Genomic DNA, 16470 nt, shown 5'->3' with positions numbered 1-16470 from the left:
GTGTAGCTGACCACACATGACATGATGTTGTTGTTGTTGTTTTTGTTGAAGGATCGATATCACTTTAGAAATATATCAGCATATCCAAAACTTCAACGTTTTTTTTTTTTTTTTTTCTAGTAGGCATGCTTGCATTTAAATTTGATGTTCATGTATTATTTCGATACAATCCTTTGTTTGAATCTAGTAAGTCACAACAAATCTTCAAAGACATAAAAACAGGGACACATCCAAAAGTTCTAGATGTCAGAAATAAAAAAGAAAATTAAAACCAAATGATTTAATAAGTGTAAGCCTGACAAGAAAAGTAGTTTAATATAAGTTGTCGTTGTGAGCCCATCATTAGGATGAATCTTAGCATCATGAAAACTTGTAAAAAAAGTTGAATATTTATTTAAATGAAATAAGAAAAGAAAACCAAATGATTTAAATGAAAAATTAGCTAGACAAGTAGTTTAAAGAAACTCATTTCTATGTGCCCACCATTCCTAAATCCTAACAACATAAACAGTTGTAAAGAAGATTGAATATTATCTGCAGAACAACAGAACATTTAGGTAGACTGCTGTTAGACTAGTCCAATGGACTGGTCCAGCCGGTCCACGTGGGACCGGTCCAGGCGCATCGAGGCGGAAACCTCCGCCTCCCGTTTCAGCCACACGCCCGTCGGGTTCAAACAGATCCATTTAGGAAGGATTTTTTAAGGATTTGGGAGTGAAATTTGAATGTAGGGATTGTTTAGAGATTTCCTTTTAATTTGTATGCATTAAATACTTTGTTTTCGTAGGGTTAGGGCATCTTGAATTTGGCTGAAATTTGAGATCTCTTAGATTTAGGTTTTCTTTGGGCTCTAACAGTGTCTAGAGATTTGGGAGAGATCGATCCTCCTCTTGAATAGAGAATCAATTGTATCTTGCTATTTTCCGTTTTCCTTCCATCAAATAATACAAATTATCTACTGTTTTCGTGGTTTTGTGCGGACTTTTGTGAAGTATTCTCGCTGTTTTCCGAAGATTGATAGGAAATACTTGAGATCTACAAGTGTTTCCTATCAAATTGGTATCAAAGCAAGCCTTGGGATCGTTCGTGGGCTGATTCTGGTGAACAGCTGATTTTTGATCGGGAAGGGACGAAGAGCTGTTTGTGTAATCCAAATCGGGAATTTTTGGATTTACAGAAGTTCGGATCGAGATGGCGGCCAAGAAAGTTGATGTGCTAGAAGAAAGGCTTGACGGGGAGATGAACCAAATCAAGACAATAGTGGAGGAAAGGATTTCCTCCAAGGAAGGACAAGTAACCGATCTCCGGGACATGATGAAGAAAGAATGGGAAATCCACAACCAAACGGCGGCTTCCATGACGAAAGAGGAGGAAAGAAAAAACACGAATTCTGAAATTCGTAGGGAGGAAGATGAAGTGGAAATCGTAGAGGGAGAAAGAAGGAAACCCTATCTGGAGTCTTTCCAAAGGGAGGATAAAGGAGGTAGGTATGGGTATGGAGGGACGGAGTAAAGGAGTGTTGATTGGGAATGCCGGGACGGACATTATGGTCGTCGAGGTGATGATTTTGAAGGAAGAAGATGGGAATTTGAAGGGGGTTTGAGCTATGGCAGGGCAAGGGAAAACCGGGAGACGTGGAGTGGGCCGAGCACGTGGGAGAGGAGAAGCTATGGAGGAATAAGGGGGAATGGTGGATATCATAAGGTGTGGAAGTTGAATATGCCTATCTTCGAGAGGGAGGATGCGTATGGGTGGATCTATAAGGTGAAAAGGTACTTTGTCGTTAATGGACTAACAGAGGAGCAGAAACTAACAACAGCAGGCCTATGTTTGGAGGGGAAGGCACTGTCATGGTACAAGTGGAGAGATCAGAGGAGACCTATCAAGAACTGGAGAGAATTCAAGGACTGCATAATAGAACGTTTTCAAACCGACCGGGGAGGAGATTTCTATAAGCAGTTCTTTGCTCTGGCATAGGAGGGATCAGTAGCAGACTACCGGGAACAGTTTGAGCACCTAGCCAGTAGGGTGGAGCGATTATCAGATACGGTATTGGAAGGGAACTTCATGAAGGGGTTGAAGGCAGAGATTCGAGCGGCAGTGAAAGTTCTGATGCCTAGTGACTTGGGGGAGATGTTGGCACAGCTGGTGGAAAATAACAAGAATCTGGAGAAGGGAGCTAGGAGCAGCAGCTCAGGAGGCTCTTACAAGACTACGACAACTCTTCTAGCACCCAAGGGGCCTGCCTCAGGCAACATTAATGAGACCACCAGAGAGAAGCCAGTAGAAGGGAGTGGAGAAAATTTCAAGAGACTAACAGAGAATGAGATGCAGGAGAAGAAGGCAAAGGGGTTGTGTTTTAGGTGCGAGGAGAAGTATACGCCAGGGCATCGGTGCAAGGACCAAACTCTTCAGGTTCTCACCATCTGCGATGACGAGGAAACTGAGGGAGGTGAGGATGAGACAGAGGAGATGGAAGAGAAGCTACACTTGGATCTGGCTGAAGTTTCCCTGAACTCAGTGGTAGGATTCACTACGAATCATACCATGAAGGTGAAGGGGGAGATAGAGGGCAGGGAGGTGGTGGTGCTAATTGATAGTGGGGCTACCCACAATTTCATTTCCACTTAGGTCGTCGACTAATTGGGAGTGAAATTGGTGGACAACGGTTGTTATGGAGTGATGATAGGTATAGGGAAGGTAGAGAAAGGCCAGGGGATCTGTAGAGGAGTGATGTTGACCATCCAAGGGATTCAAGTAAGGGAGGATTTTCTTCCACTAGAATTAGGAAGTATTGATGTCATCCTGGGAATGAAGTGGTTGCAAACCTTAAAGGAAACCAAGGAAAATTGGGGAGCACTCACGATGGAACTAATGGTGGATGGGAGAAAGATGGTTATAAGGGGAGATGCAGGGCTATCCAAAGCCATGGTATCATTAAAGACCATGGTTAAGGGCCTTCAAGAGGTGGGGAAAGATTTTCTGGTTGGACTGCACAAGCTAGATGTGATCAGGAAGGAGGGAAGGGAAATTTTTCTTTCAGGGCAACCCCTAATTCAGCAAATTGGTAAGGATTTTCAGCCACCTCAAGGATGGCCACCTCAACCGGAACACGAGCATATCTCCATCTTGAGGACAAGGTGGATCTTCGGGAGGGGAGTATTGTTAGACCGGTCCAATGGACCGGTTCAGCCGGTCCACGTGGGACAGACCCTCCTGTTTCAGCCGCACGCTCGTCGGGTTCAAACAGAGCCATTTAGGAAGGATCTTTGAGGGATTTGGAAGGGAATTTTGAATGTAGTGATTGTTTAGGGATTTCCTTTTGATTTGTATGTATTAAATACTTTATTTTCCTAGAGTTAGGGCATCTTTAATTTGGCTGAAATTTGAGATCTCTTAGATTTAGGTTTTCTTTGGGCTCTAGCGGCATTTAGAGATTTGGGAGAGATCGATCCTCCTCTCAAATAGAGGATCAATTGTATCTTGCTATTTTCCGTTTTCCTTCCATCAAATAATACAAATTATCTACTATTTTCGTGATTTTGTGCGGACTTTTGTGAAGGATTCTTGCTATTTTCCGAAGATTGATAGGAAATACTTGAGATCTACAAGTTTTTCCTATCAACTGCCTCTAAATATAGACAAATCAATGCTTAAAAAGAGACAAATAATAGCTACAGTTGGAACATTAAGGCATAAAAGCTTATGATATTTGAAGTTTCACACAACTTATCAATAGCTTGCAACAAATTAAATGACATCAAATACACTTGTAAAGACAAACCTCCATGACTTTATCAAGGGCAAGCCTTCGAACCAAAGATGAATGCATTTGCAACCGATGGTTCATCTCCTAAGTTATCATTAAAATCATACATGTAAGTCAGCCCAAAAATATCAAAGCAATTAAGTTAAATTGTAAAAGAAAAATGAAGCTTAAGGTTAGCATGCACTGCATGATAGAAAAATAACAAAAAAAAAAAAGGAAAAACGGTCATAGATTTCGGAAGCTGCGAGATTAGTGAGACATGCTGAATTTTACTTAGTGTATTGTTACCAATTCATTGGTTGTCACAGAAAACTATAAACTGTATAAACATAACGGAGAAGAATGGTATACAGAAATAGCAATATAAAAACTATTTAGTAGAACAAACGCACATAGGCTAAATGCTACAATCAAATATCCGGATGGAAAGCATCTATGTACAGGGCTTAAGGAACAATTATTTCATGATAGATTGTGTTAGATCTCTGGTAAATAAAATTGCATGCGGGACCAACGTGTCCAAACCTTCATAATATTTAGTAAATCCTAACAGAATGCTTCATCCCACTAATAGGCCAAAAACTTCTACAAGTGAATGCATTTGAGCATAGGAAGACTGCAAAAAAATAAATAAATTTATAACGGGTATACATAAAACGATGGAAAGCTTGCTAAAAAAAAAACCGCAAGTCCACATTGTCCATTAGACTGCTAAACATCTTACATAAAACTGACATACAAAATGAAGTTCTTTTACATGCTGACAATGCAATTAAAAAAATAATCAATTTGTTAACAGTAAATAAACTTACAAAGCCAAAGCACTCACCTAAATTTACTAACCTTAGACCATAACGGACAACTCTACCCAATATTCAGCAGTACATTTTAAGAAAAGCCAAATGATGAAATACTATTGGTAAAAAGCATCATCAACAACAGTAATAGCCTTATTCCAACTATTTGGGATCTGCTTTATAAATCCTCATTCTTCATTCATTCCAATTAAGTCTCTCATAAGGTTGTAAATCTATTTTAGGCAAATCTTCTTTACAAAACTTTTATACAAATTATCTTCAATCCACCACTTTTTCTACCTGGTCATTTTACATTAATTTTCTTCTACTTACTTGTTCATCTCTATCATTTATTGTATTTAACCAACAAAACAATAACAATATCAAACCTTTATCCTACTATGTGGGTTCAGCAACATGAATCATTTTTCTCTATTGTATTAAAAATCAAATTCTCATTTAAATCTAATAAAAAAAAGGCATTTCTAATATTTTATAACCAAGTCTTTTTAGATCTACCTCTAACTTTCTTAACATATGACAAATTTAAAACATTTGCTCTCCTAACCAGATCATCGGAAGGCAGACGTTTTATGTAACCAAACCATCTATGATGGCTCTCTATAATCTTATTTTCCATTAGAACTACTCCAACCTTTTCACGCATATACTCGTTTCGCATTATATCTCCAAGTGTAAAACCATTCGTCGAAGTGTAAAACCATTCAACGACCTGAGCATCCTCATCTCTGCAACACTTAATTTATGCTTTTTTTTAATGGCCAACATCTTATAATTTTTTCTCTTAAGCTTGAGTAGTACTTTTCTATCACACAAGAGGCCCAATGCATTCCTCCACTTCAACCATCCAACTTGAATTCTACCGATAATACCCCCATCATTTCACCATCACTTTAAATAATAAACCTAATATATATAAAATGTACACTCATATTAATGACTTGATCATCCAGTATCACAATTCTACTACTATATTTATTACTAGTAAAAATTGCACTCCACATATTTGGTTTTAGATCTACTCAAGTGAAAACCTTTAGACTCTAAGATTGAACTCCATAATTCAAGTTTTCTTTAAACTATCTCTCTCTCTAGTCTTATTAACAATAATAACATCATAAGCAAAAAGCAAACACCATGGTACATCCTCTTGCAAATGTCTAGAATAAAATCAATGACTAAAAAAAAGATATGGGATTAAAGTTGGTCCTTAACGTAATCCAACTAAAATAGGAAAATACTTGGTCAAACAACCTTGTGTTTGAATACAAGTAACAACTTATGTATAAATATCCTTAATGAATTAAAATAAGCATTATTATTATCTCCTTTCTTTTCTAGAACTCTCCAGAGCACGTTTCTTTAAACTTTATCATATCTTTTTCACTAAATCAATAATATCATATGTAGATCCACCTTACTCTCTCTATATACTTCTCCATCAAATCTCTCAACAAATGTATAGCTTTCATAGTAGACCTACCCGGCATGAACCAATTTGATTTTGAGAAACATTAATATCTCACTGTAACATATGCTCAAATACTATCATGATGTTAATGTATGATATCTTAACTTATTTCTCTATAATTCACACTCTTATGCATCACCTTTATTCTTAAAAATAGGAACAAACATGGTCCTCCAAACCACCTAAAATCTATCTTTTAATATGTTATATGTTATGAATGTTACTACCATAACCCTCCTGATATAATCATTTCTCTATCTATCGCGTCTATATTTGCCACATATTCAACATGACATTCTATTTTCTTTTTTTTCAGTTTACTTTGTCTATCAATAATCTCCTTGTTTCCCTAGATTATCCCTACAGCATAATGGTATTAGTTCCTTTGCTATAAAATTTACCAAGTCTCCATGACACCATAGCTAGTGTAATTGCATTTCAATACAAATTACATTTCAGCATCCATGATGTTCTCTTATCACATAGTACTTTACAATCACTTTATCATTTGAATTCCCAAGTCTTCACTCCAAACATGTATAAAAACTTTCTTCTGTATAATAAAGTTAACATACTAAGACATATCGCAACAGTTATCCCATTATCTTCTAATAAAATAGCTTAATAATCAATAGCATCGCACTGATTTAAAATTAAATATCATATGCTCGACTGTAATTCCACTAATCATATGTGATTTATCTTCTAAAAACTTGTCCCCATCTTTCTAACTTTACATTTAAAAGGACTGCAATGAATTAGAATTGTTTGCAGTGCAAAGCTTAAATTGTACATCAAGTAATATATATGGCAAATCCTGTGTCAAATTGTGAATTGTATTCAAAATATGCTTTTTTTCTACTCCGGGACGAAGCCTTGCTATGGCCAGCATAACAGTAAATGAAATGAAGACTGGCATTGTAATCCTTCAACCCGGGGAGTTTTTAAATAAGAAACAAATCAAGGACAACAAAAGCCTTTCCTCGCAAGTCTTGAGTTTCTTAATCAAGAATCTCATACCCCGCTAACCGTTCTCAGCTTTAATAGATCGATTCATTAATGAAAATCAGACCAGTGTACACTGCACATTCAAATGAACACCGGTGGAAAGACAGGCTAAAGCGTAGATAAACGTGACATTAAAGCACAACTTCCTTGCCGCCAGCAGAGAGAGCTTATCCCGAGGAAAAAACATTTTGTGAAATCCACTAGCAAAAGTTCATGATCCCCAGAATAATCTAAAGGCCTGAAAAACACGGATTTTAGCTCAAGGCAAGGAAGGTGAATGAACACTAGAAATTTCTTGGTCATAGACGATGAATATCCTCGCTCCCAACACATGACAGCATTCAAGTCGTCAGGGACAAGACGCGCTAGCAAGAACTAAACACGATTGCGCAAAGCAACCTTTACATCCATCCAAAAAGAAATCCCTCGACGCCAAGAGCAGAATGAAATAGCGCTGGGTGATTGATCACCTGGAGAGAGTCGATGCGCCTGCTCTCCAGATGGTGGTTAATGTTACCGTCAGGATGATTCCAGAAGTCCATTGGAATGCGAGAAAACCGGAGAATCAAAGCTCAAACCCTAAATCTATCTGCTATCCTCGGCCTCCTCGTCCCGCCTGCATCGCCCGCTCTTCCGTTGGTCAGGTCACTCTGAAATAAAATTTGCCGCATTTGCTTTGTTTATTTTATTAATTTAACGCAAAGTCAGTTCGACGGTAGATGAAGGCTTGGCTGCTCTATCCACCTTTCCTTTCACAGAAAAGATAAATTATTTTGTCCGGTCACCAAAGATGTTTAGTGACTAATTACAATGTGTCATGTAATTTTTTTAGGAGATTTGCATATATATCAGTATATATTATTTTATTTACATATATTAATACTTAAAATTTTAATATTACATATATATCACCCATAGTTCACATTCATATCAAATATGAGTGATAGGAAATAGGAATGAAATATATGAGTGGTGGGAATGAAGTATGGATGATATATTTGATATTAAAATAATATAAAGTGGTATGTATGTAAATCCCCCAATTTTTTTCTATATAACATTGTTATGACATGGTATAATTTATCTTTGAACAGTTTGATGGCCGTGCAGAATAATTTCTCCACAGACAGAGCCCCGGCCCACCAGCGCTCTTTTTTTTATTACTTTTGTGTTAGAAAATATGTAATATATTATTTTTAAATATTTTTTTAATTTATTATTTAAATTTTTATCTTTTGAAAATTATAGTTAAAATTGTGATAGAAAAAGAGTTTTAAAAAACATGGGCTGTCTCAAAAGAAACCTACCTTGTAAAATTATGCAAATTACTTATAAAATTAGGAGATAATGCTTAAGTTGTCCATGAAAAAATTACACATAAAATAATATTTTTTTCATCATCATCATTATCTTTAATTCATCAACTTAATTATTAAGGCCTATTTTATAAATCATCATTTTGATATTTTAAGGATATTTTCTTACAAATAATGTTGAATAATTTCAAACAATCTTTTTTTAGGTTAATATTTTAACAATCTTTTTTAAGGATATTTTAAGGTTTATAATTTCAAACAATCTCATAAATTGTTCTTAAAGTAGATATTTGGATGAAAGAGAAAGTACTGCTTTTTGGGTTATTTTTAAGTTTAGCTAGGACTTATATATACTTATATGATTTTATCAAAATATTCAAATGATCTCTCCATTAATTCAATTACATGACACCTAATATTGATTATTTATTATTACCACAATCTTAAATTCTTCTTTTATTCTTAAACATTATCAAAAAAATTTATCAAATCTATTAAATCTAGTACGGGCATTATATTTTGATGATTAAAAATATTATTGAATGATTATTTATTTGTTCCTATTTTATATACATTATCTTGTACTTCTGAGTGACACTAACTATTTCACGTATAACTAGCATCGAATTGAATTGAAGAATCAGAAAGATAATGCAGCGTTAAGGTATAAATTATTTTGTAATAATAGAGTATGTACTTTTCATTTTTCATGATTTATTTTTATATATTAGGTACATGTTGACTAGATAATTAATCGAGCACACACATACAAGGGAGATAAAAATTAAATATTTGAATTTTTGGTTAATCTTATTGTATGATTTATTAATCCAAAAATTAATTATAGTATTTAATTAAATCAAATTAATCAAATTAAACTATAACTAATCGTATTATATGACTAATAGGGGCTATGGGTAAATGCAAATTTGAATTATAACAATGAATGCTTAAGAATCATCTCCCCAAAGCAATGCATAAAATTTTTTTGATATAAATTAGTAAACTTCACTTAATATACGCAAGTATACATGTTGAATCAAATAATAAAGTGATATAATAGAGTGTCGAACCCACAATGAAGTGTGCTTTTTAGCAATCAACTACTATTGTTTATTCAAATCCAATAATTATCCAACTCAATAAAAATGGATATTATGGAGATTCAATAATTTAAATAAAATTAGATAAAGATGATGAATACAATATATAGATATAATATTTTGGACTAATTAATATAAATAACATATTTTCCTAATAAATATCTTTTAATTGTAATTTTATTTTGAGCATGTGTAGGAACAAAGGATGTCCACCAACTTCCTACAGTTATATCATCTCCTTAATGACGGATACAAATTAAATATTCTTGGTCATGACTACTTTCCTCCCTCGAGGCTCCACATTACACCTAATTTTAAATATCATTAGAATGGTTCAATGGATCTCCTCTACACTCATTCTATTTAAATACAAATTTATTTTCATAAACATGAGTCAAATACTCTAATGATGATATAGTGACTTTTCTAAATTTCATTAGTTGTCACCCTAAGGAAAATTAAGATAAACACTATGAATTGTACTAAAATTATCTAAATGACTGAACTCCCTTTACAAACATAATGCAATGATTATTTATAGGAAAATACAAATTAAGCAATTGACACTGTGGTGCTTGAAAGATCAACGTCGTTTGTGCCCAACAATTGAATTAACGACGTTGTGCTACTGCTCTGCCTCCACTACGGGGAAGGGAGTTGTGTGTGACTTTCTATCGAGTCTAACATGGATCAGTTACTTAGTGAACAATCACGTCATTTAGCTGATAGGATGTGTCATTGGGAAGTTACAACTACTACATTGTGGTACTGTTAACTTTCAAAAGATGTGGCACCGAAAGAGCAATTTGGGCGCCGAGGCATTATAGAGTGTGTCACCGTGAAGTTGTCTAACAAAGAAGTTGGCGCTGCAATGTCGATAATCTGGCGCACCATTGGTGTCTTTAATGGCATGCGAAGTTGTTTGTTGTGACGTCGCAAGGTTATATGAAACTTAAAATTTTATGTCTTTTATGTATTTTTTTCCACACAATATAACTAAAATAACACATTTTCATTGAAAATATAACTTAAAAAATAATATATTATTTACACTTATCAACAACTTTCAATTGTATATGACGATCGACTATTCTGATAAACCCCACCGTCGAATTCTATCTTACCAAAATTAGATTATTGTGAAATGATCGTATTGTACAAACATTAATGAATATTGCGTATTGGTCCCATATATTAAGAAATTGAATCATGATTAAATCCTAATAATTACCTCGATTCATCATGAATGATGCTTGATTTGATATGAGTAATTGTACTGTACAATTGTATATTATAGAGGAAGATCTTTGACGGGAATTAAACTAATTAGACAATACAAACCTAGTATCATTTTGTGCAATTAGGGTTAATGAAAATTGAAATTAAAACTTTATTTAAATAGCCAATTTATTTAATTCACATAAGAATTGATGTTCAGTGGACATAGATGTTTTTCTTGGGAGAGAGATTTTTAGAATGATAGGAGTTTCATTGCTTGTAATTGGGTATCCAAACCACCTAAGAGTGAGAATGTGAGGTTGAGGGAGAGCTTTTCTTGAGGGTTTCAAGGAGTGTGAGGGAGACACATGATTTTTCTTGTTAGCCTACACATTGGGTCCTTGTGTTGTGGTTGTGAAGCTCTATGAGAAGAGCTTTGGAAAAACATCTTTGGGTGAAAGACTCACTAGTCGAGGAGGCTAAAGAACAACATCTTCAATTTTGTGAGGAGCAGCAGGAGGGAGTGAAATCTTCATTGTGTGAGGAGCAAAAGAAAGGTTTGGCATCTCTACCATACATAGATAAGAAGGCAGATTTGGCATCTCCATCGTGTCAGGAGGCTAAAGGAGGGAGATTCTTCGGGATCAAATTAGTATTTAAAGGTCATTTCTCACCTCGTAAGGGAGAAGGGTTTCTCTACCTCACTAAATGACAAATAAGCATAAGATATCAATGTCTAAAAGGAGCATCTTCGGAGAACAGACGTAAGTCCATTTCAACCAAACTGCTAAAAAAACATTGTTTGTATTTTTTTTTTTACTTTCCTACATTTAATTTCATGCTTTTTTGGGTTTTACTTTGCTTATCTTTGTGAATTTTATAGCTGGTAAATCTTGGATTCATATATTTCGTAAAATTAAAAAAATAAAAATATATAATTTTTTCCTCAAAGTTAAAAAATAATTTTTTTCTTTATTTCCTTAAATTCTTCACAAATTACTTAGATTTCAACAAAAATCTTTGTAATGAGTATTTGAATTATAAATTGTGATAATAAAATGTATGCTCAATTGAACCTAATTTTACTTTTTTGTAAATGTATGTCCAAACATGATATTAATGAGATGAATCTAGTGGGACTAAAATCTCTAAATTTTGATATTAATAAGGCATTGAAATCCATGAAAAATATTAAATGATAAAAGGAATCCAATATCACCTAATCATCATTTCATGCCCACCATGAGCTTTTGACAACTAATATGGATGTCTGCAATCACCATACCACCACAATATGCCATCATTGACAATCATCATTATCTTGCTACCTTTGTCAACTACTAAATGACACTAGCTAGGAGTATAAAAATGAGTTTTTGGGTCAAGTTTGTGTTCAACCTAATAATGATCCACCATTATCCGTCTTAATTTGAATTCGACTTGATTTGGGAAATGAGTCATATAACCAGACCCGGTTCGAATCCGGGTCGATTTGACACGCCCGCTTACTCGGGCGAGGGTGATCATGAGTGTGACAAAGCAAGTGGAGGCTATAGGCAAACAACGAGAGGGCCCGAGTGAGGGTGAGAGGGTGCGAGTGAGCACTTAAGTGTGACTGTGAGTGTGGCGAGCAACAAAATCGTGAGGCAAGCAAGCGAGAGTGCATGGTGCGTGACGAATGTTGTGCATGGGTTAATGAGATTGGTTTCGGGTTTTAAGGTTTACTTATTCCCTATTCGAATTTACAATCATGTCAGTATTTGAAATTCGAACGAATCCATTTTTCAAACAGGTTGACCCGAACTAAAAAATTTTGGTCGAGGTTTGAATCGGATTTTCGAGTCGTGTCAAATAGTGACACATCTAATTGACACAACACCTACTACACCTTATCATTTCTCAATCATTTTCACTAAACTCACAAAAGTTGAATACTAATATGATTGTAATCAAGCTAAAAAATAATCTATTAAAAATGGTCTAAATAAATGATCTATCATAAAAGACCAAATAAGACCAATCAAGAATAACAAAGTAATCATAAATTGGATTTTAAACTGTAAATTTCATATTTAGAATTTTAATTAACACTTTGGAACATGTAATGGTTTGCTACTGAGTGGATTTTAGTATGAAAAATGAATTAATACATATGGATGACACCTTACTCTATTAATGGGTGCCAACCCTCAATTTTCTTCTTACTTCTTAATTTATAATCTCTTTACCAAATCTCTTCCACATTATCTTCTCATCCCAACCTCTTCCAAAAGCCATTTCTCATTATTCTACACATCTTCATATAATTATAAAAGATCTCTAACAGGCTATGAGTTAAGACTAAGCTCACTGATATAGCTTATCATGTACATAAAAAAAATCAAACTAAAAAATTGACTATAAGAGCTAAGAGTAAAATCTAAGTAAATGATCAAAGAAAATGTCTAATTGCAATATAACAATCAAAAGATTATAATTTAAAATATCTTAAATAAAAATTATATTTTATCATTTTCTATTTTAATTTTCCACCTTGGGATTTATATAGTTAACCATGGCATTATTTTTATCTCTGTAAATTTGTTTTACACAAAGATTCTTAAATATTGACATGAAAATGCTTATTCTCAACATCCTCATAGTATTCTTTAATCATATTGGAAATATTTTGTTAACCAAATAAGTACATTTTCCCTCAAAACTCTAATCTCAATGCATGCCTCATATTGATGGGAACCTTTTTGTTTGTAAATATTTCTCAAAACTAGCCCATCATAACTTTACCTTTTTATCAATCTATTAAAATCCTCAATATTTTTTTAATGCTTTACTCATGAAAGATTTATATTCTATAATTTGTAATTAATAATTATTTAAAATTTTCACTATATATTTCCTTATTTGTATCTCTTATTTTCTTATCTTAATTGTTTTATAGATTTCATTTATTTTCTCCTTTTAATGTCAATATATACTATATAAATCAACATAAATTATTTCTTTTATTTGGGACCCATTATTTGTGGACATTCTAATTTAATTAGTATAAGTCTTATTAGTACTACATTTTGGTCACTTTTATAAAATGGAATTATCTTTAGTAATAACTATTTGTACCTCATCACTAAATCACAAAGTTTTCTATTTCTAAATGATGATATTTTATGAACTTTATTAAAATTTTTATGATAATATTCTTAATTAGAATAGCGACCTTATGCCACATGAGGTTTAGATCGATCAACTAAGAAATTATAATTTGCATGACTTATTAGCAATAAATAATTAAAATGTTAATTTTCAAATATTTTAAATTATATTTCCTTATAATAGGATTATTAGTTTATTTTATTTAATTTATTTATATGCTTAAATAAATAAAGAGAGACAAAGAAAAAAAAAGAAAAAAAAAAGAAATTGTTGTCCGCAAGATTTTATCATGATGATCGAATATGATTTACACTGATAAAAAAATATGGGCATGGGTCCAAACCTTTCTTAGATAGTCAAATTGTTTTATGAAATGGAGTTAAATTATTTACAAATTTGTTTTCCTTTCCTTTAAATTAGCTCCACTTTAATAGATAATTAAGTATTCTTCTTTTTTTTTTTAGGGAATATGTTCATTAGTTTAATATTATATATTAAGTGTGCTGCACTCATTACTTTTACATTTCTTATTCTAGACATACTATTAATTCTCTCATAGCATTGCTATAACACCAAACAAATTTGTTTATTTTATCTCTAATAAATTTAGTTTATTTCTTATGTGTACATTATAGTGATACATCTAAATCTTCTAAAATTAATTATTTAAAATATCTACTAATTCAAATTGAGAAGCATGATATTCATCTCAATATTTATATATTTCATCTCTCTAATCACTAATATTCCAATCTATTACTATTTAATCCTTTATAGTTTAAAATAACACATAATATTTCAACATTCTTGGATTCTACTCTCTATTAAATTATCTCTAAAACATCAACAAATATTTAGGCTTCTTATAATTATTATATCCACAATTGTCCTGCATCATCATTCAATTTTTTTTTTTTGTATAAAAAGTTATTTTTGGAGATGAATATAACCTCCAATTTTTTAAGCTTAAAAAGTGATTGTGAAGCTTAATAAATGAGGATTTTTAACTAGGGAAATCTTTTTTTGGCCAGATGATAACAACCTTCAATGTTAGTGTAAATTTTATAAATTTAATCATTTACTCATTCAATGATAATTTTATCTATAGCAAGGATTGAACTCTACATTTTGGTAAGACATAAAGGTAAGTCCTCTCATAAAATAAGCTTGAATAGTGTAAGAGGTGAGGACCAAGTTTCAAGTTGCTTATTGGCAAATTTAAATTCCTTGATTTATTGAAACCTATTCTTGCGATCAACTATAAATATTTTGTTAACATCACCTATCTCCAAACCTAACAAGAGAACGTCGATATCCATTCATTCAAGCACACATAACTTCTTGATATTTCGTTAAGGTTCTGTCTTTGATTACCTTTATCATCACCATATTTGCCTTTGTGCCCCAGTGAGTGATCATAACTAAAAAACATCTCACATAAAGTGGCCCCAAAGGGGTCAATGAGTTGGTTTATGCTAGGATGAGGGAATACATCATTATGATAAGCTCTATTAAGGCCAATATAGATAACATACATACTTCATCTTTCATTGTCTTTCTTCAACATGAGAAAATTGGTGAGCTAGGTGGAATAGTGCTCATCTCTAATTAAATTAATGGACTAAAATTGAGACATTTGAACTCACCATACAAAGTTTAGAAGGTTAGTGAATCAACTATTGAAAAATTTAAAAAATAATAATAATATGTTGTCCTTTTGTGTTAAAATAATATTCTCCCGATGAGCAATTCAATGTTGTAAATAACTTAAAGTAGTTGAGGTTTGTATAGGTTGTAGGAACTTTATAAAATTCAAATCAAAATTGCTAAATGATAAAAATATAAGCTTTATATTGTTACTGGGCCGGTTAAATAGCCGAAGTAGTATGTCCCCTATTCAATTTAGCAGGTTTAGTGCTCAAACATGTTCATATTCAAGCGAACTTGGGGTCATTGGAATAATCTTTTGGGTATATATTTATGCCAATCAAAGTCCATTTGATTTTTGAAAGTATAAGTCATTGGCTCAACTTATTTGAGCTATTTAACATCTATATTTTGAAACAAAACTGGTATTTACTTTAATGCGTACATTGTAGTCCTATTAATATCTATAATTTATCTTTGAGAATTTTACATACATACCACTTTATATCATCCAATTACATATCTAACACCTAAAATTTTAATATTACATACATACCACCTTATATTATTTTAATATCAAATATACCACTCATGTTTCCTTCCTACCACTTAATATATTTCATTTATACCACCCATATTTGATATGAAATTGAACTATGGGTGGTATGCATGTAATATTAAAGTTTTAGGTGTTAAATATGTAAATATAGTAGTATAAAGTGGTATGCATGTAAATCTCCCTTTATCTTTGTATAGATCATATAAATCATATATGAAATAAATAACCTAAATTTACCTATACTAAAATTAGTTGGTTGGCCTATGAGTTTGTATACTTCATTATTCTATCCAGAGAGAACTATGATCATATCAAATTTTTATTGAAATCCCTTCATAATTAATCACTCTTAACTTGGCTAAAATTTAAGCTAACTACAAAACAACTCGAACAATTATTACGTCCTCCGAC

The 16470-nt window shown here is 32.8% G+C and overlaps 1 protein-coding gene across 5 annotated transcripts in view; it reads right to left on the bottom strand.

Annotated features, from left to right (window-relative positions):
• Nucleotides 1-7744, bottom strand: part of LOC110097078 (WD repeat protein iqw1) — an 82227-nt gene extending 74483 nt beyond the window's left edge. For 2 of the 5 annotated variants that reach the window (XM_020823306.2, XM_020823307.2), the window contains exons 1-2: nucleotides 7537-7742; nucleotides 3785-3853 (exon numbers count right to left, since the gene is read on the bottom strand). In XM_020823306.2, the coding sequence (XP_020678965.1) occupies nucleotides 3785-3853; nucleotides 7537-7608 (141 nt within the window). In that variant the 5' untranslated portion in view covers nucleotides 7609-7742. Of the gene's footprint in view, nucleotides 1-3784; nucleotides 3854-7536 lie in introns of all 5 variants that reach the window. The other 3 variants (XM_020823304.2, XM_020823305.2, XM_020823308.2) reach the window with 3 other exon arrangements.
• Nucleotides 7745-16470: the final 8726 nt, after the last annotated feature.

The sequence above is a fragment of the Dendrobium catenatum genome, unplaced genomic scaffold (assembly GCF_001605985.2).
Source record: "Dendrobium catenatum unplaced genomic scaffold, ASM160598v2 fragScaff_scaffold_1347, whole genome shotgun sequence".
In the NCBI taxonomy this organism is placed as follows: domain Eukaryota; kingdom Viridiplantae; phylum Streptophyta; class Magnoliopsida; order Asparagales; family Orchidaceae; genus Dendrobium; species Dendrobium catenatum.
The sequence above is the reverse complement of the archived record's forward strand: the minus strand, read 5'-3'. Positions and strand labels throughout refer to the sequence as shown.